The sequence below is a fragment of the Planococcus citri genome, chromosome 3 (genome assembly GCF_950023065.1).
Source record: "Planococcus citri chromosome 3, ihPlaCitr1.1, whole genome shotgun sequence".
NCBI classification, from domain to species: domain Eukaryota; kingdom Metazoa; phylum Arthropoda; class Insecta; order Hemiptera; family Pseudococcidae; genus Planococcus; species Planococcus citri.
Genome location: NC_088679.1, coordinates 52,257,704 through 52,284,895, shown reverse-complemented (window position 1 = coordinate 52,284,895; position 27,192 = coordinate 52,257,704). Strand labels below are relative to the sequence as shown.

The window sequence follows — 27,192 nt, the reverse complement described above, 5'->3', positions numbered from 1 at the left end:
ACCTTCGAATTAATCATACATGATAAACCCCACAATGATTCTTAAACTTTTGAATGATATAAGTAATTCTCAGAAACCTGTCTTTGAGTATAATCTTAATGGTATTGATTTACATTGATTCACGTCATTTTTTTCAAACTTTGCTTTTTAATGTGCCAAGGATGTTTTTATTTTTCAGCTCGAGTCTTTTTTCGTCATTTGAAAATTTTATAAAATATTCCAATATTCCACGCCATGTTCAAAATTTGATGTGAAAATGACCGTACGCTTGCTTAAGTATTCACTTATTTCGCCTTTTTAAGCCCTTTTAAAAGAAGAATTTGAATTTCGAGAGTGGGACGTAATTAAATTCTATATTACATAATTGAACAATAAGCTCGTTTGTATCGAATAATTATGAAACATCAAAATTGTCTGGTGGATTTGGATAACTGCTCGACGCTATGATACATACTTGTATGTACCTACTTACTGATAAGTAACATTTTTTTCGAAAGTTCCGTGACTGAAATATTCCAATCTTGCTTTTGGAGCATGATCAGTTGATCACTGAATAACATTTCAAGTGCACAGTTATCTTTATTCATATCTGCTGTCTGCGAATCTAGACATTTTAATCAGTATAAAAATGAAACAACTTTCGAGTAGTCATCAACGTTTCTCAGTGTCTGCCTAAACATTTTTTTCAAGTTCCCAATTATTTTGGTTTTGAATGTTATGCGATTGTTGGCTGGTTACAAATTATAATATTGAGGTGAGATGAATTTATTTTGAATTTAAGTATTTTATGTATGATCATTATTAACAACCCTCGCAAACGTTTTTCCTCCAATTTTTATTGAATTCATATTTTTAAAAATGGAATTTTTCTCAAAAAAAAAAGTCGATTCTATTAAATTATTGTTTTGGAAACAAGAAAAAGAAACTAAAAAGAAAAGGAAATGTTTGAAAATTGAAAGAAAAATAATTGTTGTTAACTGCACAAAATAGGAAGTAAATACGTATGGGAGTACCTCTACTCTACGCTTACCTACCTATCTAACTTGACTCACCAATTTATATTTTATAAAGTGCATGCTGAAGTGTAAAAAATTGCTAAAAAAAATTAAAATACAAAATACTTGTACCTAGTTTGAAATTATAGGAAGAATTAATCACAACAAAGATGTTGACTGATGATCTAATGTCACTTGAAATGATTTTCTATTTATTGCCTGAAGCTTGATTCTTTTTTAGAGATGAAGTAGAAGTACTAATTACGCGGGTATCTAGTAATCTATAGGTAAGCAATGCTCCTAATATACTTAACAATAGAGTTTTGTCGTGCAGAAAGAAGGAGATTTAAATTATAGGCGGAAAATTTAGTATAATTGATGAGGCGATGAAACTGAAAAAAAAAATTTTGAGCATGTGAAGAAGGAGGGAGTAATTTTATACTTTCCACAAAAATGGGCATAAATTAGTAGTTTTTTTTTCAAATGAAATCAAATATACACGGACACGCGTACCTACTGTATTAAAAATTCCAGTATTTAAAGTTTACTATAATATTGAGCTTCAAATAAAATTTTCAGAAATTCACTCGAAAGTTGAAAAAATTCCCAATATTTAAAAATGCTTATGAAAATAGGCTTATATGTAGCTAGGTACTATGAGCATATTTTTTGCAAGACAACTTTCTCAAGTTATAATAATTTTGAGATTATTTTTAAAATTGCAATTAAAGACCTAATTTGATTCAATCAGTATAATATGAGTATAACGATGTTTTTGTGCAGTGAAAATACCCATGGCCATAATCAATCGATCATTCGCTAATTTGATGATTTTAATCAGCATTAAATAATTTTATTCTCAAACCTATTCGGTTAGATTTATCGGGAGTGAACAGGCTATTAATTATTCGTTTCTATCAAATTGACAAAATTGATTTTCAATTTCAAAAATTGGGTTTAAATTTTAAAATCTTCAAAAATAAAATTTCAACTGAATTGAAAATTGAAATTTTGGTAAAGTATAAAATAGGAAAAATTCAGATTTACTGTCTACAATAAGTAATTTTCACTTTATCCCGTGAAAAATGATTCAATCATTTCTCTCCATCCATTTCAGCAACTTTTATTTTCTGTTTACCTATTTAATTTTTCTTTTTTTTTTTTACTTTTTTGACGCATTTAACTAGAAATATAAAGTAAAAGAACAGCCTACTTACCACCAAAAACATGCGTGAGACGGTGAGATTCTTCGTGCAAACTTTTCAAGATCAAGACTAATTTATGTCGTCTTTTGGTCAAAATCAAACGATGCATAAGCATAAAAAATACATCTAAGTACGTTATCGTATTGAATAGAAAACATATAATATTTATTGTGATGGCTGCAAGTTAACTACCTGCGTATTTTATAATAAAAAACCACTGATTTTAATTGCATGTAGGTACTTAAATTTCTTAGTTAACATGAAAATTAACGATCGGGTAATCGATTTTGACCAATTTTGCGGATTAAGTCAGGTTGATAATAACTCAATATTAAAAAATGAGATTGAATGAAGTAAAGATAAGCTTCAAACAGACTGATATACGTAAACGTACCTACTTACTTTACCTTACGTGTAGGTGACTACTACTTTTTATTTTTATTTAACGATTCCTGCAATTGGCAATTTATTTTCGATAACGTACTTTTCAATTTCATTAAAGTTTGTATGCATTTGATAAGTTTTTTTTTATCTTGGATTCGTATTTCAAATTTGGTTACGTAAATAAACTGGGTATCGTCTTGTTTTAAACGTGTTCTTAAACACCTTCTTGAAAAAATTTAAACCGAACAAAAAAATCCTTTTGAATGAAAATTTTATATATTGTCTGGAAAAAAAGAGATCCTAATTCCTTAGTTTATTAGATGTAACCGGAAATGAAAAAAATTCTGGGGGAGGGCGTTCCCTGTTTTCAAATCTGAAGGAGCAAAATGTAATTTGAAAAAATTTTTCCACGCTTTTTTAATGGAGGAAATGGACGAACTTGAACAAATTTTATGATGATGATTTTTTGCCAACTTTCAAATTGAAGAGTTGATAGCTAAACGGATTTTGAAAAAAAAAACGAAGTGCAGGTGTGGAAATTGAACAAAGTCCTTATGATTTTTTTGCATTCAGTGGAAATTCATAAAGTTCAATAACACTTAATCATAATCAAGCGAAAACGATTTTAAATGTCGATTAACGACGAAAAGTTTTGTGAACAACACATATTTGCTCAACTTTCGGTGTATTATTCATTTTCTTTCGGGTAAAATTGGAGCTTGTCAAGGAAAATGAATGTAACCTGCAAGAGTTGAGTAGGCTACAATATTATTGTAGATTTTTTCAAAAAAAATATAATAATTTTGCGATTAGCCAATTAAGTATAGTGTTTTGTTTTGTTTTTTCTCACTTTAAATTAGACAATTTTTTGCATAATGATCATGCAAAAAATTGTCCAATTTAAATGAGAAAAAGCAAAACAAAAAACTTGTATAAGTAGGTAAATATTGTCTAATTTGAGTGAGAAAATTACGAAAACAGTTATTGGTTAGTATCGCATTTGGAGGGGGTAAAATTTTTGTAATGTTTAAAATTACTTTTTGCAACAACAAACTAATAAGGTTCTATGATAGTTCATCCCCAAAGTTGAAAAGTACCTAATAAAAAATGGGCTCATACCTCTTCAGCTTTTAAGATGTGTAATTTTACAAAATTATATTTTTCACTTACTTATTTGTATTGACATAATTTAAATAGCAGAACAATTTTTTTTTCAATTAAAAAAAACTTGAATTTTCAAAAAAAAAATTGAAGAAATTTCCATGTTTTTTTCTTAGAAATTCAATTGCTAATGAATAATTTTTTAAAATTTATGGTGGTGAATCATGACGTGAGAGAACCTTTTCTATTCATCTGAGAACTTAAAATAAAAACCATTTTCAAATATTACATTTCCATAAATTTCAACCATTGTAGCTGTTTTTACAATTTTTAAATCAGGCATGTACCTACATACATATTGAGGAAAATGAAAAATAAAATAACTGCGAGGAGTCTTACTCCTTCAAGTACTTTATGACAGGAAATTTTTGTTTTGAGCGATAATGTGTAGCCATTATGTAGATATGTACTTGTGACTATTTCCTCGTTAGTTCTTCAAGGGTGGGGAACCACTTCAAACCACTTGTAAACTAAAACTTTTCAATTTGAAGGAGACCATGCAAGATCGACGCAGCATATCTTGAAACTTCTACAAGCAAAATTCTGTGCATTGAAGATCATTTTTAAATCCTTGATGAATTTTTGAAATTTTGAAGAATTTATATTTAAAAAAAAACATTAATATGCCAATTTTTCAACTTTTTCATAAAATACTTACCTACCTATGCTGTTTTTTTTTGTTTTTTTTTTCGTATAAATTAGCTTACATGAATAATTATTTGCTTGATTTTAAGTAACTCTCCTATACTTGTAAATAACCATTTTTGAGCTATTATGGAGCATCCAGAAAATTTTCAATTTTTCTAGTAATTTCAAATATGTAGCTGTGGAATTCATTTTCAAACTGAGCCCTGCCCTCGTGAAATTTGGTTGCATTTGATTAAACTTATCTAGAGGGGGCTCAATTAGCACCAATCGAGGTTTCCGATGCTAAAATTTACTTTAAATGTAGGTATATACCTACCTACCTACCTACCTACCTTTCAATGTAATTTAAAACTCTAGAGAACATTGAAAATCCACTTGAACCCCTCACACAACGGCTTAAAAGTGATCATATTTGAGTTAGCAAAAGTTGAAATAAAGTATTGTTCACATTAGTTTGTTTTCGTCGACAAAAAAAAAAAAAAAAAAAAAAAATAGTGAAAGACTGTACTTTTTCAATTTTTAAGAACTCAACTCCTCAGAAATCCAAAAATGAACTAGGATGGTACCTATTTCGTTTTTTTGACTCAGCCTGTTCTTGTTCAAATCAAAGTTCGTCATTTCATGGTTCCTTCGTATTAAGTACTTTACTCGTTAATTGAGTAGAGGTAAGTATCGTATCGCGATTAGCACGTTTTTAAAAATCTATTATGTAAATAATTGAACGGAAAATTTTCGCCATCACAATGATTTTCGCGTTTGATATTTTGTATTGATTGACCTTCTGACGTTCGTAAATAAGTATTCCCAAATTCATATATATCGATATGCCGTTGGTTGGGTAAAGCATCATGGATCACTTCTATGACAACATGTGTTCACGTGTCATTATAATGCTCACTTATAATCTATAAAAGTATGCGTTATACTACGTACTTGGCGTTATGGCAAAGTTCGTTCATTTTAAAATTAATTTTTTTACACGGTGCAAAAAAATACAGCATTATAATGATTTTCCTCGAAATAACGTCAGCATTCGCTCTTAATTTCAAACAAATTAATAACATTTTTCATGTCGAGACTATGATTCAATGAACTTTGCTGTATGATGACCGCGAAATTTTTAAAATAAAATGGAAAATTTTATTTATACGTATAAAATGGGTTATTTTTGCTCGATGTGATTTTTATAAATGAAAAGTTGATATCGTAGGGGTCGTCTTTCAGGAAAATGTTGTTCGTGAAATTTCGATCATGTAGGTAGAGATAGGTACCATAAAATAAAATAGGTAAACCTACAATTTGAAATTTGAAATCAATTTTCGCCTACGAGCTATTCGTGAGGTTTATTTTGTTTGCTTTCGAATGTAATCTAGGTACGGCCAAAAAAGCTCGAATTTTCGGACTGATTTATCTCGTATAAATCGTTAATGACGTACATATTTACATTGTACGAATTTAAATTCAACCGATACGTCGATCTCTGACCAGATAGTATTTAACGAACGTTTGGGTTAAAACGTTTGTCTCTTCGGTTCGATCAAGTCGTTCTCCGATTCACGAGTTGTATTGTTTGTTTTTGTTTATACGAGTACATTACACACATGCGAAGATTTACGCTTTTTTAAAATATATATCAACTATTTCTTATCTTGAAGATTTGAACTTTTCACGCGATTAAATTTTATTATCGATTTGCAAAAAATTTAAGGACAGCCCTATACCTCCAACTTACTTTCTCTCATATACCTACTTGCTCGCTCGCGTGTGTTTCATGTGGTTAACACGTTATAATTATATACCTAATATCAGTGTTTGAAAACTGTTCCAAACGAGATTTTTCCATTTTACTCGAAGTGTTTTCTTTTTGGAGAGGAACTAATTTAATGAAATACGAATTTTAAAAAATTTGGTAAGTTGAATTATAAATTAATTTAAAAAAAAAAAACAGTTCACGTGTCATCCGTATGCATAATTTGTACTATGCACATACCTACTTCATAGTTTACCTGTCTTCGAAATCCATTAATAATCTAGTACCTAGATGATTGATTTTTGTGTTTGAAATTATTTTGAAATTTAGTTTTCGAAAAATGAAATTGACATTTTTCAAGAATTTCAAACCGTCGAAACGATATCAAAATGATGCTGAAATTTGTTCGGCCAGATTTTTAATTTACCACTTAATAATGTCGTTGAAAGCAAACAAATCTGTCCTTGTGACATAGAATAAATGCTCCAGCTCGAACAATTTAATTACCTACGACCTTGAAAAAAGCTCTCTTGGTTAATTTCTACATAATGAAACAACTGTAATATTTCGTCGCTCTGGTTAATAAACGAATACAATAAAGATTAAAATAAATTATAAGCGGAGTCACAATAATAATAAGTTGACAAATTAAAAAACTTTTAGGTACGAGGGTTTAAAATTTTATATTCGGTGGTAAACACCTTACCATATTTATATAAGTACATAATACCTAATTATAATCAGTTGTACTTTTCTCACAGATAGTTAGGTTACTTTACCTGATACGTAGGTATATTTTGTCTCATTTTGGATGAAATGACAATTTACGATTTAAAATTTTCCATACTTCATAACCAAATACATACTTATAGGTGAATGGGAAAGGGGAAAAGTACATAGGTAGGCTTATATTTTTTTTTTGTGGCGAAAATAATGTAACCTCAATAATTATTTTTGATTTACGTACGAGTTAAATAAACCCATGTCGACAAATACGTAATTTGGCAAAATGTCAGAGAATTTGTATGTATTTGGCTGTAAAGTTCAGACCTCATTGGTCATCGCTTATTTACGCTTACCTGTCATATTAAGTTAGTCTTTTTTCCTTTTCAACATTTTTTTTATCGTTTAGTCGAATGGTATCATGTGATGGAATTGAATGTACCTATACTGCCTACAGTGCCTACCTGTAGATCTGGTTTATATGAATAAAGAGATCAAAGTACATAATGAAATTAAGAAATATGTAAAATGTATAAAATTTCACTGAAATTAGATGGGTAGGGTTTAATTTGGGCATAAGATAGGTGTCTAGATATGTGTAAGTACCTATCTATGTAACTGGTATCAAAATGCACGTTTTGTTATCATAAATTAGGTACTTACATTAGACGTTTTGAACTTGGCGCTGAATAACATTTTATCGTTACATCCGAACAAAGTATGTAATAATTTCAATCATCTCAATTAGAATAGAAAATTTAAGTTCTTATGATGTATGCATCACGTTTGTTTATCGATGGTCTTGATGTTCACTTAATTAATTAGATAAATGAACGGCGAAATTATTACATTAACTAACATGCAAATAATAGTGGAAAAATTTACCTACACCAAGGAGTTCTTCATGATTTTAATTCAATTACGCTATCTTTTAAAATTTCACTCTTATTTGCGATTTTTAGGTACCTACCTACCTACTACTTACCTACCTAATTTTCGAGATTTTCGATTTTTGTCCTGAATAAGATAGGCATCGGTTATAATAAGAGACGTTCTTCATTTTTAAAGAAGATAACCAAAATGACTCAAACAATTGGACATATTGAAAGTTCCTACCTAAGGTATACCTACTTAATGAAGTTAACGAATGCGTGTCTACCTGTTTGTACAGGGTGTCCAGAAATATCGGGTACCCCAAAGAAAGTTTTTCATTAAAAATATATCTAGGTTAGTAACGTGAAATAGATGATGATTGGTGGAATGTTATATCTCTCCAGTCCAACAACCAATCATGTGCTATCATTATTATCATTCAGTGTGACCAACCGAAGTATTTAGCAGAAAACTTTTTTAGGGGTACCCGATATTTCTGGGCACCCTGTATTTAAAATTAAATTATATGAAAAACTCGGTTTTGGAAGATAGGTAGGAGCCTTTCAATATTTACCTAAAGTCTTTTGCTTTTTTTGGTTCAATTTGGAAATCTCGATTTCGTTCCTGCAGAAATATGTAGGAGGCACATGCAGAAACGTGTTTACAAACATGTTTCTATAACACGATCGTCCATTTTGAATGCACGTGTTAATTGTACACTCGTGTTATTAAACATATTGCCTATTTCGAAATCTAAAGGAGCAACATTCTGGTGCGCTTGATTTTTCAAAACAATTAAAAGTTATTTAATTACAGATGAATTACGTACACATTTTTAAAAAATTGTTAGAAAATGTGATTTTTCATTTTATTTTTTTTTAAAAAATTATCCAAATGTTCCATTTATTTATTTTTTTCAAATTATCGCTCTGAAAAAGCAGTACGTTGATCAACTTGAAAAGCTCCGAGTGCCTATTATTTTGAAATATTTTATCAATTTATGAGTGTTTCTAGCGAAGAAACATTTTTAATGGGTAGATAAGTAATTAATTTTTTAGAAATTTCAATCAATTTGAAGTTTTTTCATTCTTTATTATGAAAGATCAAGTTTTCCATTTTATTTTCTATTCAAAAAAAAAACCAAAACTGGTAGGTGAGTGAGCGTTTTAAAAAAAAATCTTGTGATGTAAAATGTTTTCTTTATGAAATGAGCATTCAAACTTTTTAAATAACGATCCAGATAATACATATTATACTTTCATAATACTTCTACCTCTCCCCTCCTACCTCCGAAAGCAATTCTAATCAGCGTTTTTGAGATGAAATTTTCAGAATTGTTTCAAAAATAATGGCGTGAATCTTTAGAGAAAAAGATCATACCACGTAATTTTCAAAATGTCAAAAACTTGAGGAGAAATATTATTGTTTTTTTAATTTTAAAATTAAAATTATGTTCATGGAATTGTGAAGGAGTCTTCACTCACACGAAAGTCTTCAAATGTAGCAAAACTGCAGATGATGTTTTTTGGGGACTTCTGAGACTTCTCATTACGTACAAGTTAGCCCATTTATTTATTTTCGTTGCCTCTAATACCTACCTATATCGCATACCTACCTCGTGGTTAATACTAAAACGCAATACCTATACTCGTCATAAACTGCGATGATGTCAAGAAACTACGTACCTAGACCTACTACCAGCACTTACGTACCTAGTACCTACTCATCTGTGTTCAATTATTTATTTTTTAATTTTTTTTATAGCACATATCATCAGATTAAATATGATTGTCAAGCTGCGTAGCTTGAAAGTCATGTATTGTCACGTGGAATGATGGCGATGATTCATTCAAAATTTGAATTCATTACCCAAACAAAGTTCGCAACACGCTTACCTACATGACTAATCGAGTAATCGATTTGAAACCACATGTTTATGGTTTTTTGAAAAAGTCTTCATCGCCCCGACTAAATTTTCAGATTACAAATTTTATGGAGACATAGCATAATTGAATGTAAAATTTACATATGAGTTCGAATTCAAAATTCATTTAAGAATCGAATTTCATCATCTTGTAAACCCGAATGAAAAGTGTATACTTGGTACCTAACATGAGTTTTAAAATGAAAATTATCTGCATGGCAGATATGATGACGCTTGATGCACTTAAACCAATGAAGCAATCTCAATTTTTTTCGTATAGGTATCGGTACGAGAAAACAGGGCGCAGACACTCTTAAAATGTTGTACACAATAAATGTCCCAAATACGAATCCATGGTTAGTTAGTCCAAAATGACCATTTTTTGGGCTCCAGGGGTTCCCAAAGTTGTGAATAAAAAAATAATTTTAGAAACCACTGAGTTCTATTTTCAAAAACTTTTTTACCGTAAAATATCTGTTTGAACCCGATAATCGTTATTCGAGGTGATTTTCATATTTTCGACCCTGAGGGACAGAAATGGTAGGTAGGGGGTTTAATTTTTGGAAAATTTCGGAATCACCATTTTGAACATACCCCTTTGAACCCTGCTAAAAAACTTTTTAGAGTTCATTAGTATCTGAAAGACCTTCATCCTATTTTGAGCTAAATAAAATTTTGCACTAGTCTCAAAAATCCAATTTTTCAAATTTTCCGTAATTTCGATATTTTAGGAACCCCTGGAAAACTAGAAACCTGCGATTTACGTCAAACGTAACGTTTTGAGGTATATACGTATTCAATATATTCAATCTAGATGAAAAAGTTCAATTAGGCTCCCTTTATATTCGTAATTTTGAACCCTTTTTTTTAGAGCCGTCCCTCAGGGCACACCTAAAAAAGACGTTTACGCATATTTTTTCAAATAAATTGAATAATTTACCTTTGAATCACACTATAGTAAGTGCTCGATAATTTTTCATTTGAATTTTCCTGTAACTTTCATAATTGAGCTTTTATGAAAACGTGACGTTAAGGAGTTTGGTCATTTATGACACACCATAATAATATACCTACCCTATTGAATATTATTTGTACTTATGATATAATGATTTTCTGCTAAATTTGGGATATAGTTAGATGATTCGTCATCAACATCTCTCCCATCTTCTCCTCATTCAATTTGTTTGTGGAAATTTTACCTTGGTATTACCGATCATATACTCTGATCCTGCTGTTAATCTAGATTTGCGTGAATTTGCGAACAGTTTGTTACCAACCAACCTTATTAACCTACTTAGTACTATACCTACATGATATGAACAATTCTTAATAGTGTGTACATATTTTCTCTCTTACAGAATTGCAATTTGATTGCAAAGCAAAATGTGTCAGAAAGAAGTCAAGGATCCGGTTATCGGTAAGAAATTACTTTTCTGTTTTTTTTTTTTTTTTTGAATTACAGATTACATACTTAATTTATTCAAAATTTTTTTTTAAAAACGTAATATTAATTATTAGGTAAGTATACTTAATTATCGATACATTTTAAAATTTCAATTTGTAATGTTCAGATAAGTATTTTTCGTTTTCGAGGAAATTTGCGCGTTTGAAAAAGATTACATAGGTACTCTTTTCTTCGGTTCACGATAATATTATCTGTCTTTGATACACGTCACCAATAACATGGTTAAGAGTTAATGAACTTCTGAAGTAGGTAGGTAGTAGGTACCAACATCGTAATGAGCATTTAATTTCGAATAAGTAGGTATTTAAAAAATGATATATTTTTCAGTTTTCTCATACGCAATACCATGCTCATGATATCAAAGATACGAAGGCTACCAACACATTTTTAATTCATCCATATGGGCCGCTGAACATTTATAGAGCGTAGTTCTGAGTTGACTCAATGATAAAATTTTCTCAAAAAGAAAATTTCTCGTTGTTTACTATTTTCGTGTAGCATGTTTAAACTCTAGCTGTGCGAGTGTTCACTTAATCGTGGAAATGTTAAAAATTTGATTCCACGGATTAAAATTTTTTCTCTCGCTTCGTCGTATATATAGTGAGTAATTATTATGAAGTGAGAGGTTCCTACGTAAAAAAAAAAAACACTTTTTCACTTGACACTTCGTATGGGAATGTTTGGCTGCGAAATATCGTATCATATCAGTTGGATGAAAATAAATAAAATTGCGTAGATTTTATAAGCACACTTGTTTGTTTATTCCACGTTACTGAAAAAGTTGGGGGTTATTTACAGATGATAAATTACAATCTGGGAAATTATATTTTCTCATAGCGAAGCGTATTCTAAGAATTTTTTTGAGTCATCTTGAGAGATCAAAATTCAGGGAAGATGGGACAGCTGATTTGGATACCTACTTTCAAGTCTAAATTGACAATTTTATTACGAGTATTTAAAACAAAATGATTTAACTTTGAGAACTTTCCAACCAAGACACAACAAGTCCCTCCTTAAAGAATACACTCGTTGTAAAAGGAAAAGTCTTATATACATTGCCTCTCGTCGATTACAAATTTCATATGTGAATTATTGTATTTTCTCACGTTTGTAAAATTACGTACTTATTTGAGTTCATCTCAAATAATAATACTTAATACTTGGCTTATCGAAGATGAAAAGATGACGAACAATGATAAAAATTTTAAATAATTGTGAAGCAGTCGGTCATCAAATTTTTATTTAATCTGCGATACAAGCGGATTAAAGTTCTTGATTCATTTATTTATTTTACGTATCTACCTACCCAACATACCTATTATAATATTTTTTTTTATTGTTCAGCGTATAATTAATTTATATTATCAGTCAAAGTTTTCGTTCGTTGCGATTCAGTTGAACGTTTTTTGTTGGGTATACAAATACCTACCTACTTATTAAATATTCGGTTCGGTAAACTTTCGAATATTTAGATCTAATAACTTGAGAATTGTGAACAATTCGTTCTGTGTACGTGTTTTGAAAAATAGGTATAATAATGCCTCTTTTCACATCTTCTCGTTATATGAAATTAGGTAAGTTGAAAAATTTTTAAATTTCGACCAGATTTTACGATTTTTTTCGCTCAAATTTCTCACTTATTTTCTATCGAGCTCCTGCGTAAATAAGTAGTTGGTCACCTGAGAAGTACTCGTACTCGTACTTCGACGTATCTTACCTATCTACGTACAACAACAAGTACCTATTACGTTGGTATATAATATACTTGGTACTTGAAAACTGATATCACGTTTGCACACGTGATTAATACGTGTTTTTTGATTGAATTTTTTCACTTTGAAAATTGGAAAATAAACCAATAGAAATTCAAGATTTTGTACCTACATTATATGGAAATGTTTAATGTTTTGTATAGGTACCTACGTCTGTAAGAAAAGATTTCTATTTGAGTAGGTTATCGTGTTTTTTCTGTACTTGATAGGTCAATGGCCTCTCTCACAGTTCTTGAACTTAAAAAAAAAATAAAAAATAAAATGAAAAAACTTTTGCTTTTTTGGAAAGTTTTTTTGTATTTTATTCTATTTTTAATGTAGAAATAGGAAACTTGGAAAAAAATTCAGAAGAATAATTATTTATTTTTATGGGCAAATTTTCGTTTAAATGTAGGTATAGGTAATGCACGTTTTCAACTAGTGAGTTTGTGGGAAGTAATTTTTAAGTTTTATTTTGTTCAACGATGACATGATATTTTGATAGAAGAGAACAACTGTTTTCAAAATGAAGTTTTTTTCAACTTTTTAACTTCGTAGCGATAAAAAAAAATACTTAATATGTCGAGATGGAAAATTAATTTCACGATTTTGTATTCAAAAAATTTAGATAGAATTTTTCTTGAAATAATTTTCAATTTTTTTTTTTTTACGGTAAAGTACCTATACTTACCTATCTGAAAAGTGGTAACCTTTTCATACCTTTTTAAAAAATATTTACAGAAAGATGATAGTAATGCATAGAACATTGATGGTCTTCAATTTTTTGCACTTTCGAACCACATTATAAAATTTTTGGAGAGCATGGAGAATCTAATTTTCTTTACTGACGTCGATTCTAAAATCAGCCATTCTCTTCCTCTCAAAATCAGTTACAACCACTTAACTTTCCTTTGTTTTTGCTATTGCTAGAACGTAATTTTCAATGAAAATTGGCGATTTTGGAATTTTTTGAAAATATGAGATTTTCAACTTGTTAAAAAACTACACTTTCAAGTGAAAGTTGATCGCAACGTTGTCTTCCGGAGCAATTTCAGTGTGCTAAAGAAAGGTCAACTTTCATCCGGGTTCAGAGTTCAGCACAGAAACTGATTTTCAGATTTTTGACTCTAGATTTACTCTTTTTGTGAATTGCGTACCTACAATGAGTTGCTTCCCTCATTTCAGTTTTACTTACGGCTTATGTAATATTATTCTCATCAAGTGCATTAACATTACTATCCCTATAGTAAAATTAAAATTCTCTATTTCTGTACCTCTTGTTGTCTTTCAATTCATTCGTTTATGTTCATATTGATAGTATTTTCAAGTAAAAACGTTAAAATGCTTAATTATTGTAAGTTTTGATCTTCAAACATCTGCTAATTTCGGTGTAAATAATTCAATTATAGCCTGCAGTATTAATATACTTGAATTTAAAATGATTATTTTTCACGAGCTTATTTCTGGTATCTACCTACTTAGGTACCTAGACCTACCAACATTACCAATATTCAAAAAAAAAAAATGGCTGGTGTATTCGTTAAGTATTACAAGTTTGTTTATTATCAAACTGACGTTAAATGAATAAGTAAGTATGTAGGTATTGAAAGCCAGGGTCAATAATACACAGTTTAAAAGTTGGTATACAGTTGCCAAAATCTGAAATAAGTATATAATAAGCACGCACTATACTACATTGTATACATACGCTACAATTTTAGATGTATTTGTAGTAGGTACTCTTATATGTAGTTTCATATACAACATAGCTTTAAATATTCGCACGCAAATTTTTGAAATAAATATCACATCTTATCTAAATATAAAAGTGATCTCCATATTTACTCTGAAAATATATAATGGCGTCCAGAGGAGAAATGAAGAAACATTTTGGCCAATACACACTCTACGAACAATTGAAAAAGACTAATTTTAATCATAAACAACACACGACCCAGCATACATATGCCTTAATTAATTCAAAAAATGATGAACAGCGATTTTTTTAATTTGCTCTGTGATATTACCCGTTTGTAAATTAACATTGTAGGGTTTCTTGGACTTTTTTTTTTCGTTGGATTCATCGTACACAATTGATGATTAGCTTTTAACTGAGTTTAATGACATCTGAATGTTATTAATAAGCAAATGGTAGAAATTGTGGTTGTTTTTTTGTTCAACTTCATTTTTGGAATAGCCCACACTCTGCTATTATATGGATAAAACGAATCGAGAGCCTGATGAATGGTTTTTATACGAAAAATCATGAAATTTTCTTCTTTAGAAAAAATTATCAGTTTTTATAGCCAGACACGCCTACGTTGTTTATGTGCTTATTGTTATTGAGCAAATAATTATTACGAGTGGCTAATATAGTGTCCCATTTGCAGAATGATGCGTATTAACGCTACATTCTCTGTAGACTTTAGAAACAAATTATTCAACCAAAACTATCAGTTATTTTAACGTGATAATTGTATTTACTTTATACAAAAATGTTCGATTTTAATTAGGTAGGTAGTGAAATATATTGCGTTGATTGTAGACTACATACATTTTGTGTATTCAACAATGAAAGTATATACTTTTATGATTATGTACTTACCGAATACCTACCTATTTATATTTCTGTTTTACGATAGCGATTTAATTATTGCGTAGGTTCCTTCCTATACCTACTTATATTATGCTTGGAATAAATTGTAGATAGGTACGTCTCAAAAATCGAATGAGTTGAAAAAATTTTTAATCTGAATTTTTTTAAAACTACGAGTATGATTTCTTCGTACAGCATCTAAGTTATTTTCAATTGAGTTGGAAAATTTCAGAAGTACTACAGTTAGGTATGTTTGTTTATCATAATAGATAAATAAGTACATTGACTCGTCTAGAACCATAACCACGTAGGTAGGTACCTATCTATTGCAACTCGTCGATTATTTGTTTTCAATAAAGAACCGAAGTTTTCCGTCTGGCAATTTTGTAATTTCCATAATTTTGTTAAAATGATAAGACTAAGAAAAAAAAAAAAAAAAAAACAATTTGGGTAATGAAAAAAATCGTACATTTCCGATAGCTTTTTCATCACGTGATTTCGCTAACCAGTCACGTTCAATGTTTCATTCTCATAATCACGAATGATTCCTCTTCGTAGTATCTCTGTCGGTCTGTCGCTATCAGTACGTACTTCATTCTTGGAGAAACGATGACGTGCTTCATGCATGTCTGACAATTATTATTTTTACGTTCATAATTATTACTACTGTATTCGTAGGCTACGACGCGAATAAGTTAATTAAGTATGAGTTTTACCAGTGCATCTAGTAAATATGGATTTTCGTTCACCAGATCTTATTATCTGGATGAGAGTGCGGGTTCGTATCATTTTTGTTGAGATAATTGTTCAGGTTTTTTATTTTGGTGTTTGTTTATTTTTATTACCGAATACCTATAGTTGATTACCTTTTGTGCCTACATTTTATGACTGTTTTTTTTTCATTAAAAAAAAAATATATGTATATTTTAAACGCGCCTATATTCGTGGTGCCTATTTTACTCCTGCGAGTATTTAAAATTTATAGGAAGGACGAAGGAACTTCACAAATTCTTTTTTATTCAATTCCTACCTACCTATTTCTTTTTTTTTTTTTTACAACTATAAAGTGAAATATAGGAGATTATAGGTTCGTTATTTTTTTAAAAATTGTTTTTTAACGAAAATTTCCACGAGTGAACTTGAGTTATTAATTAATTTATATATACATATTATGTTATAATTTAGGACAAGTAACGTTCCCTGAAGCTGGGCACACTGCTCAATATATGCCCATGGTTCAATATTATGATACCCAACAATTAATTTATTAATGAAAAAATTAATCGTAAGGTACTTGATTACGTTACAAACAAGCTAATATACCTATCTACGTAAACCTACTCAGTCCAACATTAACAAATGTTTCTTTTCTTGAACGAAAGAGTGTCTGCAGTCTACACACATACCATTAACCTTGAGAATGTTTGTTTTTGTTTACAAACGGCATAAAGTGAAAACACCAGAAGTATAAAGAAATTAAATCATTCTACTTTTTACTGGGGAAAATTTTTTATTAGAAGAAACGTGTTATCGTAGGCTGCGTAAATTCGCCATATGATCAAATAATAAGATAAAATTTACTGTCGAAAAGAAATTTAAAAAAAAAAACTCGTAATAAAACTGCATAAAAAATTGGACCAGATTGAGAAAAAATTAACACAGTGGATTGGTAGCGTTGAGTTTCGAATTTTAAAATATTTTTGAAGCAATTTTTTCATTTAAAAAAATAAAAAAATACGGCTATTCTTTTTTTTTCTTGTTGAGAAGCTCAAATTTTTCTTTAATATTTTATTTTGATAACCTACAGTACCTACCTATTAAGTTTATTTATTTGGTTCCTGTAATTTTAATTTATTACAAATAGGTATAAGACCTGTTTGTATTAGGATTGAATAATGAATAATTTTTCATATTTTAAAAGATGATTGTTTAATTTATTTACCTTTGTCTAGGTATTCATATATTTTTATTTTTTATTTTTTCAGATGTCAGCGCTAAACGAAAATTAGAAATAAATGGACCGTTGATAGTGGTTTCAAATAGGTTACCTTTCGTATTGCACCGACAACCTGATGCCAGTTTAATAAGAAAGGCGAGGTATGTATCACGCTAGGCGCTTTTTTTTATTATATCGATAAACTGCAAGTACATATTATTTATGTCGGAGCGTTGAGACGTGAAAATTCATCATCATTTAGAAGATTTTCTTTTGTGCATTGGTAGCCTAACCTTTAGACAACAAATTGATAACCTTCAAAAAGGATACGTTGAAAAACTTATTGGTCAATAGGTTAAAGTATCGATACAGCTGACTAGTAAATCAGAAAACTGGTTTTTAGAACACGATTGTAACGTTTGTGCGAGAGTATGTTAATGACGTTTCTTAATTTGTTTATTGTGTATTGAAATGAAAACGGAGCATTGAATTATACAAATGTATAATGAAGCTCGTACAGAGTCTAGGGTCGAAGTATCTATCCTTTAGGAAATATTTTTTAAAAAATGAGTGTAAGATCATTTTTGATAGGTATAGGTACTACCTATATTTTTCAAGTGCGATAATCGTAAAAATTTATTGTCTGATAATTTATCCATCAAGAATTTAATTGAGAATTAATTAAGCGTACCTATGTTTGCATATTTACTTACCTAATGTATCTAGTACCTACCTACGCACTATACAAATGTTAAAAATGAGCTTTGATAAGAGCATAAACTGAATTTTTAATCAATACTGTTTGCAGTTAGATTAGGTACACTTATTGCGCTGAAATTGAATTTTGTTTATCTATCAGAGATGACCAATTTACTGACATGACTATATTGACAATGCTCAACAATCACAAATTCTGTTTATAAAATGGCGTCTAGAAATTTCCAAATTTCCCGGATTGAAATTATTCGATACCTACGTAGGATAATTACTCTGTTTTTGTTGTTGTCTTTAAATTAGCTGAAACGGTGTTCCGTAATGAGTGAACCAGTAAACGAATATAAACAAATTAATTAAGTGCCTATACATACCTACCTACATGAATTACCTGCATAATTTGAAAGGCTTCAATGTGTTTTGAAATGCGTCTCAACTCGCGAAAATTGAAGTTCTTTTTTTTCTCCCTTTTTGATAGAAATTCTCACATTATTTGAACTTATTATTACCTATACTCTTTTCTGATGTGGGTGCATGCGAAAAGGTTTTCGATATGATAAAATGTGATGGGGTTGTTCGTACAATATATTAATTCTCCGTTCTTATTTATTTTAGCGCCGGAGGTTTAGTTACAGCTGTAGCGCCTGTAGTGGTAGAATGTCGAGGCCTTTGGATTGGTTGGTCTGGAATGTACGATCTTGATCCTAACGCCCCGATTCCTGAAGCTGATCCTGCAGATAAAGCGCCAACCGCTGGTTTATTATCGAGTCAGGTATTTTAAAAATGAATTACATCTACCTGTGGCTGTATAAATACAAATTATAAAAAGTAGTAGTTATAGATATTTGTTGGTAAAGGTAGAAGGTCCTGGAAGTTATCAGACTGGTTTGAATTTTTTTTGAAAATAAAGGGGTATTCATGTGGAAAAGGCCATAAGAAATGGTTGATGATTGAGACCATTCTTTAATCTGATAATTTATCAGAAGGAATTACTTATTTAGGTACCTACATAACTACATAGTATACCTTACATCCAGTTTTTTTTTTTTTAACAAAATGTCTGATTTATAAATTGTACAACAATTGTTGAAATTTACAAAATAGAAATTAGAAGTATTGCTCTGGCATATGTTTTTGAAACAATAAGAAGTACTTTGATTCTAATTTAAATAATAAGAAAAGGTTATGAGTTTTCCCGAAGTTTTTAAATTGAGGTTTTTAAGACAGATGAAAAATATTCTTTCACTACGAATTAGCTTTATTATAAAATCAAAGTAAAATTTTTGGCCCCTTTACTCCTTTAGTTTTCGAATTAATTATACAAAGTCTCAGGAGAATGGGTGGCCCAATTCAAGGTTTGCATGTAATCATGTACAACCGAGAAGAATCGTTAGATGAAGCTGAATTTTTCTTCAAAATTGAAGGTGCAAACACTATTGAAAGAAAAACGAAAGTACTGATTTTTTTTTAACCATACAAGGATAGATTATTTGCTGAAAATTGAGTATTGGATAACACATCGACAAATTGAATACATTTTATTTTTATAATTTTTCCAGTGAGTTCAAAATTTAAAAAGTAGCCTACCTACATTATTTTTCATGTGATTACTATCCAATCTCATGGTAAAAAAATAATTTATTTTTTCCTTTCTAGACAGCGTTTATTATTTTGTCCCTTACAATTTTGAGGGTAGGCAACACATTCATCTAACGTATTTTCTTACATCATTTTTAACGGGTTACTAAGTAAATCTAAAACAAGATGATTCGATTTTTGGAACCCCTTAAGTAGAGTAAAAGGCAATGGTGAGAAGAGTAATCTTTTTTCAAGGTCTCGGTAGGGTTGAAATACACAACATACAAAACATCTATTATCATTAAAAAAAGGTACCTAGTATTAAATTTTCTTGAAAACTGATTTTTGCCTTTGAATAATTCTATATTATAGGTACCTATCTTATCTATGTACTTACTTTTCGAAAATTAGTTAGCCAATCAACGAATGAAAATCATTTCTAAAGTGGAAAAAAGAACTGAGGATGAAAAAATGTATACTCATCAGTCATCAACCTGATAATTTTGACCTTTGAAATAATTCTAATAATAATTGAAATTCCCAATCTAGGTATCTTATGTGCCATTAAAGAAAAAAATAAATAATCATTACTACCTACACAACAAGAGAACATGAGATATATGCCTTAATGAGCTTAGTATTTTTTTTAGGTCTATATTTATACCTACCTAAACTTAGGTACATACTTATCCTTTGTTAAAATACTTGAGTACCGGTGCCTAACTGTACATATAATATTGCAATTTTATATTTACAGATTATACCGGTTCATATTGATCGAAAAGAATTCGAAGATTACTACAATGGTTGTTGCAATGGTACTTTATGGCCCTTATTTCATTCTATGCCAGACAGAGCTGTATTTCAAGCCGATGCATGGCAGGTAAAACACACATATTCCATCTAAAATCAAATAATTGTAGGCTTCCCTGTGGGCACGTTTGGCACTTTAGTGCCAGTATTTGACATTGCGTCAAATTGAGACTAGGACGCAATGCCAATTTTTAGTGCCAGTGTCATAGTGTCAGAGTGCCAGTGTCAGTGCCACTGGCACTGAGAACTGATACATTGCGTCAATGTGAGACTGAGACGCAATGCAAATTTTCAGTGCCAGTGCCAGTGCCAGTGTCAGCGAGGAAAAAGTTTGAGAAAGTTTTACTGTCGAATCTAGTATTTTTTTCGCGGCAGTGTTGCCTGGGTAGGAGTTCGTTGAGTGCAGTTATCTCCATTTTCCTATTTTCCCGCTTTTTTCCAATGAAATTTTTCGGCTCCGACTGGGCTCGAACCCGGGTTTCTTGCGTGGCAGTCCACTGCTTTACCAATTACGCCACCGCGTCATGCATAATTTATCCGCGATGAAGCGGCTGTTAGTAGATTGCTCATTCATTTTGACTTGAGCATGCATCACTGCACTTTTTAGACACTAGTAATTATATTTTGAAGATTTTTTTTCTCTGAAATTATTACCTATCCTTTTAAATTTATTCAATCCAATTTTCTATTTTTTCTTTATAAAAAACACTATTTTTTAAATGTTGTTTTTAAAAAGAGGGGTTCCAATTTTTCGTTTTTTTCTCAATGAAAATTTTCAAGGGTAAGTAAACCTCAAAATTTGAAATATTTTTCAAAAAAAAGAATTTTTATTAGTTGAAAAAAAAATTTTGTGAGAAAGAAGCATTCACTGGAGCTTAGGAAAAAGTTGCAATAAGGTTTCAAAGCAAATTTTTCTTATATTCAAAAAAAATGAATAAAATGAAAATATTATTGATAGTGCTGATCCTAAAAACTTTTCTTGAAGATGAGTTTTTTTTTTTCAAAAGTCATAGATTTTTTCAAAAAGAATATAATCTATGACTTTTGAAAAAAAACTCATCTTCAAGAAAAGTTTTTAGGATCAGCATTATCAATAATATTTTCATTTTATTTATTTTTTTTGAATACGAGAAAAATTTGCTTTGAAACCTTATTGCAACTTTTTCTTAAGCTCCAGTGAATGCTTCTTTCTCAAAAAATTTTTTTTTCAACTAATAAAAATTCTTTTTTTTGGAAAAGTGTTTTTAATTTTGAGGTTTACTTACCCTTGAAAATTTTTTTTTCAAAATTTTCAATATTTGAAAAAAACGAATTTTTATTTGTTGGAAAAGCGCCTGTTCTTTTTTTGAAAAGAAAATAATTACACGTACAGTGAAGAAATTTTTATGTTTTCAAAATTAAGCTGTTTTGGGTCAAATTCTGAGATTTTGCTCTTAGAAAAAACGCAAAAATCACGTTTTCACGATTTCAACGAAGTATAAAATCTCAGAATTTGGCCCAAAAAAGCTTAATTTTAAAAGTTACTGGAAAAATCAAATGAAAAATCACCGAGCACTTGCCAGTGTGGTTCAAATGTAAATTCTTCAATTTATTTGAAATATTTTGTGCTTAAACATAAACACCTTTTTTAGAGGTGCCCAAAGTGGGGGGCTCTAAAAAAAGGGTTCAAAATTACGAATATACAGGAAGCTTAATTAAACTTTTTCATCAAGATAATTGAATATATACCTCAAAACGTTACGTTTGGCGCAAATCGTACGTTTCTAGTTTTTCAGGGGTTCCCAAAATTTCGAAATTGCGAAAAAATGGAAAACTGGATTTTTGAGTACCAGCGGAAAATTTTATTAAGCTCAAAATTTGGTAGGATGAAGGTCTTTCAGATACTAATGAACTGTAAAAAGCTTTTTAGGGGGGCTCAAAGGGGTAGGTTCAAAATGGAGGTTCCAAAATTTTTCAAAAATCAAACCCCCCCCCCATTTCTAACCCCGAGGCTCGAAAATAGGAAAATCACCTCGCATAACGTTTATCGAGTTCAAACAGATATTTTACCCTAAAAAAGGTTTTGAAAATAATACTCAGTGGTTCCTAAAATTCTTTTTGTAATCACAACTTTGGGAACCCCTGGAGCCCAGAAAATGGTCATTTTGGGTTAACCAACCACCGATTCGTATTTCGGACATTTATTACAACATTTATACTTTAGAGTGATTGAGTGGAAAATTAGGCGGGGCCAGAAAATGGCCTCATCGGGACTCTTCCTTTATCCAAAAATAGATTTGAAAATTTCCAATCTCTCATTTTCCTCTGAAACCACTCACCAACTCATTCATTATAAGGTTATAATTAAACCACCCTACCAACAAACTTGATTTCAAACTTTTGATGCATAAACATTTTTTGAACTTAAGTAATTTTAAATTAAAATTCAATTTTCAATAAATCTGAAATTTTGCGATTTTTTTTTTATAATGTTCAAGCAAAGTTTTAAACAACAATAACGTTTTTGTTGTTAAAAACTAAAAAATTGAGACTTGTGTTATTGGAAAATGTCTCCAGTGCCAACATTTTACACTGGAGTGCCAATGCCTGACACCCGAGTGTCGTCACCTGACACTCCAGTGTCAAAATCTGACACTCAGTGCCAATGTCTGACACTCGAGTGCCAAAATCTGACACTGAGTGCCAAAATGTGACACTTAGTGTCAGATTTTGGCACTTTTTCGCTGGCATTGCGTCCCGAGTGCCAAACGTGCCCACAGGGTTAGAGTACCTACCTACTTTTTTGAAATCAAATTTCAACTTTTTAAATTTTTTCAATGAGCAAGCTTATCTACTCAATTTTGTTAATTTTTTTAGGCGTATTGCGCTGTCAATTCTAAATTTGCCGAATGTACTCTCCAAGCTTTGAGAAAAATAATTGCAGATTTAGACAGCGAAGGAAAAACTAATGTAACTCCGATCGTTTGGATTCACGATTACCAACTTCTGGTAGCAGCTACACATATTCGACACGTAAGGGAGACAGAATTAAAATGACATACCTATTTAAATACTCGACAACTTGATTGGTTTTGAATATTTTTCAATTTCCATTTTTTTTTTTACAGAAATGTGAAGAGGAAAACTTACGTTGTAAATTGGGATTTTTCCTTCATATTCCGTTCCCAGCGTGGGATTTGATGAGATTATTCCCCTGGGATGATCAGATTCTTCAAGGAATGCTATGTACGTAGGTTTAAATAAAACACCATGAATAGATAATAGTTTTCAAAAAAACATTATTGAATAATTCGAATAAATCGACGAATCATTTTTTTGTTTTAGCGTATGACTTCGTTGGATTTCATATCGAAGATTATTGTTTGAATTTTATCGATTGTTGCTGTCGGCGTTTGGGTTGCCGGGTTGATCGAAATAGCATGCTTGTCGAATTGACTGGAAGAACCGTACATGTAAAAGCTTTACCAATTGGAATACCATTCGAAAGATTCGTACAGTTGGCTGAAGATGCTGCAGATTTTTTGCAAGATACCAATAAAGTCAAAGTTATTTTAGGCATTGATCGACTGGATTACACTAAAGGTAAATGCGCATATTCTTACATCTAATTTATAAATCTTTATTTTTTAAATGTCCAAACTACAAATTTTAAATTAATCATGTTTATTCGACAGGTCTCGTACATCGAGTAAAAGCTTTCGAAAGATTACTAGAAAAACACCCCGAATATTTGGAGAAAGTCAGCCTATTACAAATCTCCGTTCCTTCGAGAACCGACGTTCAAGAATACAAACAGTTGAAAGATGAAATGGATCAGTTAATTGGACGCATAAATGGCAGATTTTCGCAACCAAATTGGTCACCTATTCGGTACATTTACGGTTGCGTTGGTCAAGAACAACTAGCTTCTTTATATCGAGATTCGGCCGTCGCTCTGGTCACTCCTCTCAGAGACGGAATGAATTTGGTAGCCAAAGAATACGTCGCGTGTCAAATTCGAGAACCCGGCGTGCTGATTTTATCGCCTTTTGCCGGAGCTGGTGGAATGATGCACGAGGCATTGCTGGTAAATCCCTACGAACTGGACGGAACTGCGAATACGATTCATCGAGCTTTAACTATGCCTTTGGACGAACGAGAGTTACGAATGACTCAATTAAGGAATCGCGAACAGTGCTTAGACGTTAATTATTGGATGACTTCGTTTTTATCGGCGATGGGTGCGTTGAAAACGGAAGACGGAGAAAACGACCCACTGGCTAATAAACAGTTACAATTGAAACTGGAAGATTTCGATTTATATTTAAGTAATCATATCGAAGGCGCTGTAAAATTAAGTCTGATTCTCGACTACGATGGTACATTGTCACACTTGACCAGTCACCCGGACTTGGCTCAGTTATCCGAAGAAACACGACGTATCTTGGAAAGACTAGCGAATATGAGCGATATAAACGTCGCCATCATATCGGGACGAAGTTTGAAGAATTTAATGAAAATGGTCAACATCAAGAAAATCACGTACGCCGGAAGCCACGGTCTCGAAATCCTGCACCCCGACGGTACGAAATTCGTTCACCCTATTCCTAGACAGTTTGACGAAAAACTAACCGAATTGATGCGACGTTTACAAGACGAGGTCTGTCGAGACGGTGCGTGGGTTGAGAATAAAGGTATGCTATTAACATTTCATTACCGAAAAACACCACCTCATCTGCGGGAAGATATCGAAAAAAGGGCCAGCGATATATTTTTAGAAGCTGGTTTCGTGCCACACAAAGGAAACATGGCTATTGAAGCGAAACCCGCTGTTAAATGGGATCAAGGCAGGGCATCTATTCATATATTGAGGACAACCTATGGAGTAGATTGGTCAGAAAGAGTACGAGTTATCTATGCGGGTAATGAAGAAGCTATGTTGGCATTGCGAGGTATCGCCTGTACATTCAGAGTAGATTCGTCTCCTATGGTTCAGACAGCTGCAGATTTTCGTTTATCCGGACCGGATGCTGTTCTCACCATGTTACGATGGGTAGAAAAACAAATGCATAAACGTTCTCCTCCTTTATCTAGATCAGTTTCGTTGACAACCAATACTCAAAGTGAGCTGAAAAAAACACTCAATTCTTTACAAAATTGTATTCATTCCCAGATGAGTTTCGAAGATAACGATTCGGAAAAACAGAAGAAGTTACTTCTCAATAGAAGATCTAAGATAGTTAGTTAACCAAGGCTTTTGTTACAATGTTTTACAAATTTCATAGTATGAAGCTGTACAGTTACTTATACGTGTAATTTATTGGACTGAGACTGCAAAAGAATATGATGAGTTAGAGTTATTTTTTTTAATTTATCATTTTCACGATTTATTTTATTTTTTTTAAAGAATGCGTATTTATATGAATCTGTGATGTATCAAAATGTGAGATGAATACCAATGCTGTAACATTTTTGCGCTTATTTTTATTTTTTTTATTTTTTATTCGAGTTGATTTTTTAAAAAAGTTAGGTACCTATTTAAAAATTTTATATTTACGAAGCTTTAATTAGCCTATATTAAATTTGTTTTTATGTGATTGCTACATAAATTTATATTGTAGTACAATTTGTTTTGATTTATTTTAATTAAGTACCTACCTAATATTTATTAAATTTTTGATCGTGTTTTATTTTATTTTTTCAATTTTTAAAATAATGCAGTATGTCTTTACCTTTACCTTTGTCAGAATTTATTTTTGTTTGTTTATGTGTACCTAATACCCAGTTACATTTTTTTTTGAGGGGGAGAGTCTGATTTGTCTCTATCATCGAGTGTAATTACTTGAGCATAAATCTAAATGACTTAGTAACACCCTAAGTACTTTTAGGTATAAGCTATTAGAGGTATTGATTTTACATTATTTAAATAGACGTGTTTGACAAACGAAAGGCAAACTTATTTATTATGTGGTGAAACTTGACTAAACAAGTTTTCAAATAAGTTAGTTTATTTTGAAGCTGCGAGTTAGTAAAATGAAATAGGTAAATGGATTAGACATCAAATTTAGTATTATGTTCGATACTTGCTTTTAGCAAATGTCACATGTCATTCTCAAAGGAAGAATAGGTATTTATTAGTAACAGAGACAAGTCTGCTTACAAATTGGCACGTCTCTTTCAGAATATCAAAGTAGATGCGTGGCCCATATAGGTATGTTATTGGTAACACAATTTCTCACTAGATCTAAATCTCTCGGGCTCTCGATGAATCCTGTATGTTTTTTTTGTTTTTTTTTCAAAGTTTTGAATACCTAACTTGAAATACTGTGTTTTTTTTTTTTTTTTTTTTTTTTTTTTTTTACAGATTTTAAAAATAGATTTTGTTTGAAAAGCATCAGCAGTCGATGCTTACATAAATTGAGTGTAAGTGTTTTCTACTACTTTAAGGAAAATTGAAATTTCAGAAATGTTTTTTCCATATCATGTGTGAATTACCTCCGAATCTGCTGAAAAGTGGGATATCACAAAGCACAAGGTTTAAAATTTCCAAGTGTTTAAAGGAATACCTAGGTAAATATAAGCACTCAACATACCATCAAAATGTACGTTCGTCAGTTTTGCAGCGACTCAATAGCAAAAAATAAATCAGTTGCGCCCACACTTTTTTCCAGTAATCACGCAACTGCTGCATTTCAGT

The 27,192-nt window shown here is 30.9% G+C and overlaps 2 protein-coding genes across 5 annotated transcripts in view; one reads left to right on the top strand and one right to left on the bottom strand.

Moving 5' to 3' along the window:
- Positions 1-2,371, bottom strand: part of LOC135840225 (FMRFamide receptor-like) — a 59,869-nt gene extending 57,498 nt beyond the window's left edge. The window contains exon 1 of the mRNA XM_065356649.1: positions 2,213-2,371. Within this exon, the coding sequence (XP_065212721.1) occupies positions 2,213-2,315 (103 nt within the window). The 5' untranslated portion in view covers positions 2,316-2,371. The remainder of the gene's footprint in view (positions 1-2,212) is intronic.
- On the top strand, positions 628-26,444 carry LOC135840224 (uncharacterized). Of its 4 annotated transcripts, none has more exons than XM_065356648.1 (9): positions 628-754; positions 11,022-11,080; positions 17,461-17,572; positions 18,741-18,897; positions 20,461-20,586; positions 23,373-23,528; positions 23,624-23,741; positions 23,841-24,098; positions 24,191-26,444. In XM_065356648.1, exons 2-9 carry the CDS (start codon positions 11,047-11,049, stop codon positions 25,741-25,743), a joined length of 2,514 nt encoding a protein of 837 aa, XP_065212720.1. In that variant the 5' UTR covers positions 628-754; positions 11,022-11,046; the 3' UTR covers positions 25,744-26,444. The 4 variants fall into 4 exon arrangements, with proteins under 4 accessions (XP_065212720.1, XP_065212719.1, XP_065212718.1 ...); XM_065356647.1 differs by lacking the exon at positions 628-754 and adding an exon at positions 5,912-6,302; XM_065356646.1 differs by lacking the exons at positions 628-754; positions 11,022-11,080 and adding an exon at positions 12,576-12,702.
- Positions 26,445-27,192: the final 748 nt, after the last annotated feature.

Coding starts and splice junctions, on each gene's coding strand:
- LOC135840224 (XM_065356644.1), top strand. CDS start 16,181: ATGAGTTTTACCAGTGCATCTAGTAAATATGGATTTTCGTTCACCAGA. Junction 20,587..23,372: donor TTCAAGCCGATGCATGGCAG/GTAAAACACACA, acceptor TAATTTTTTTAG/GCGTATTGCGCTGTCAATTC. Junction 24,099..24,190: donor TCGACTGGATTACACTAAAG/GTAAATGCGCAT, acceptor TTTATTCGACAG/GTCTCGTACATCGAGTAAAA.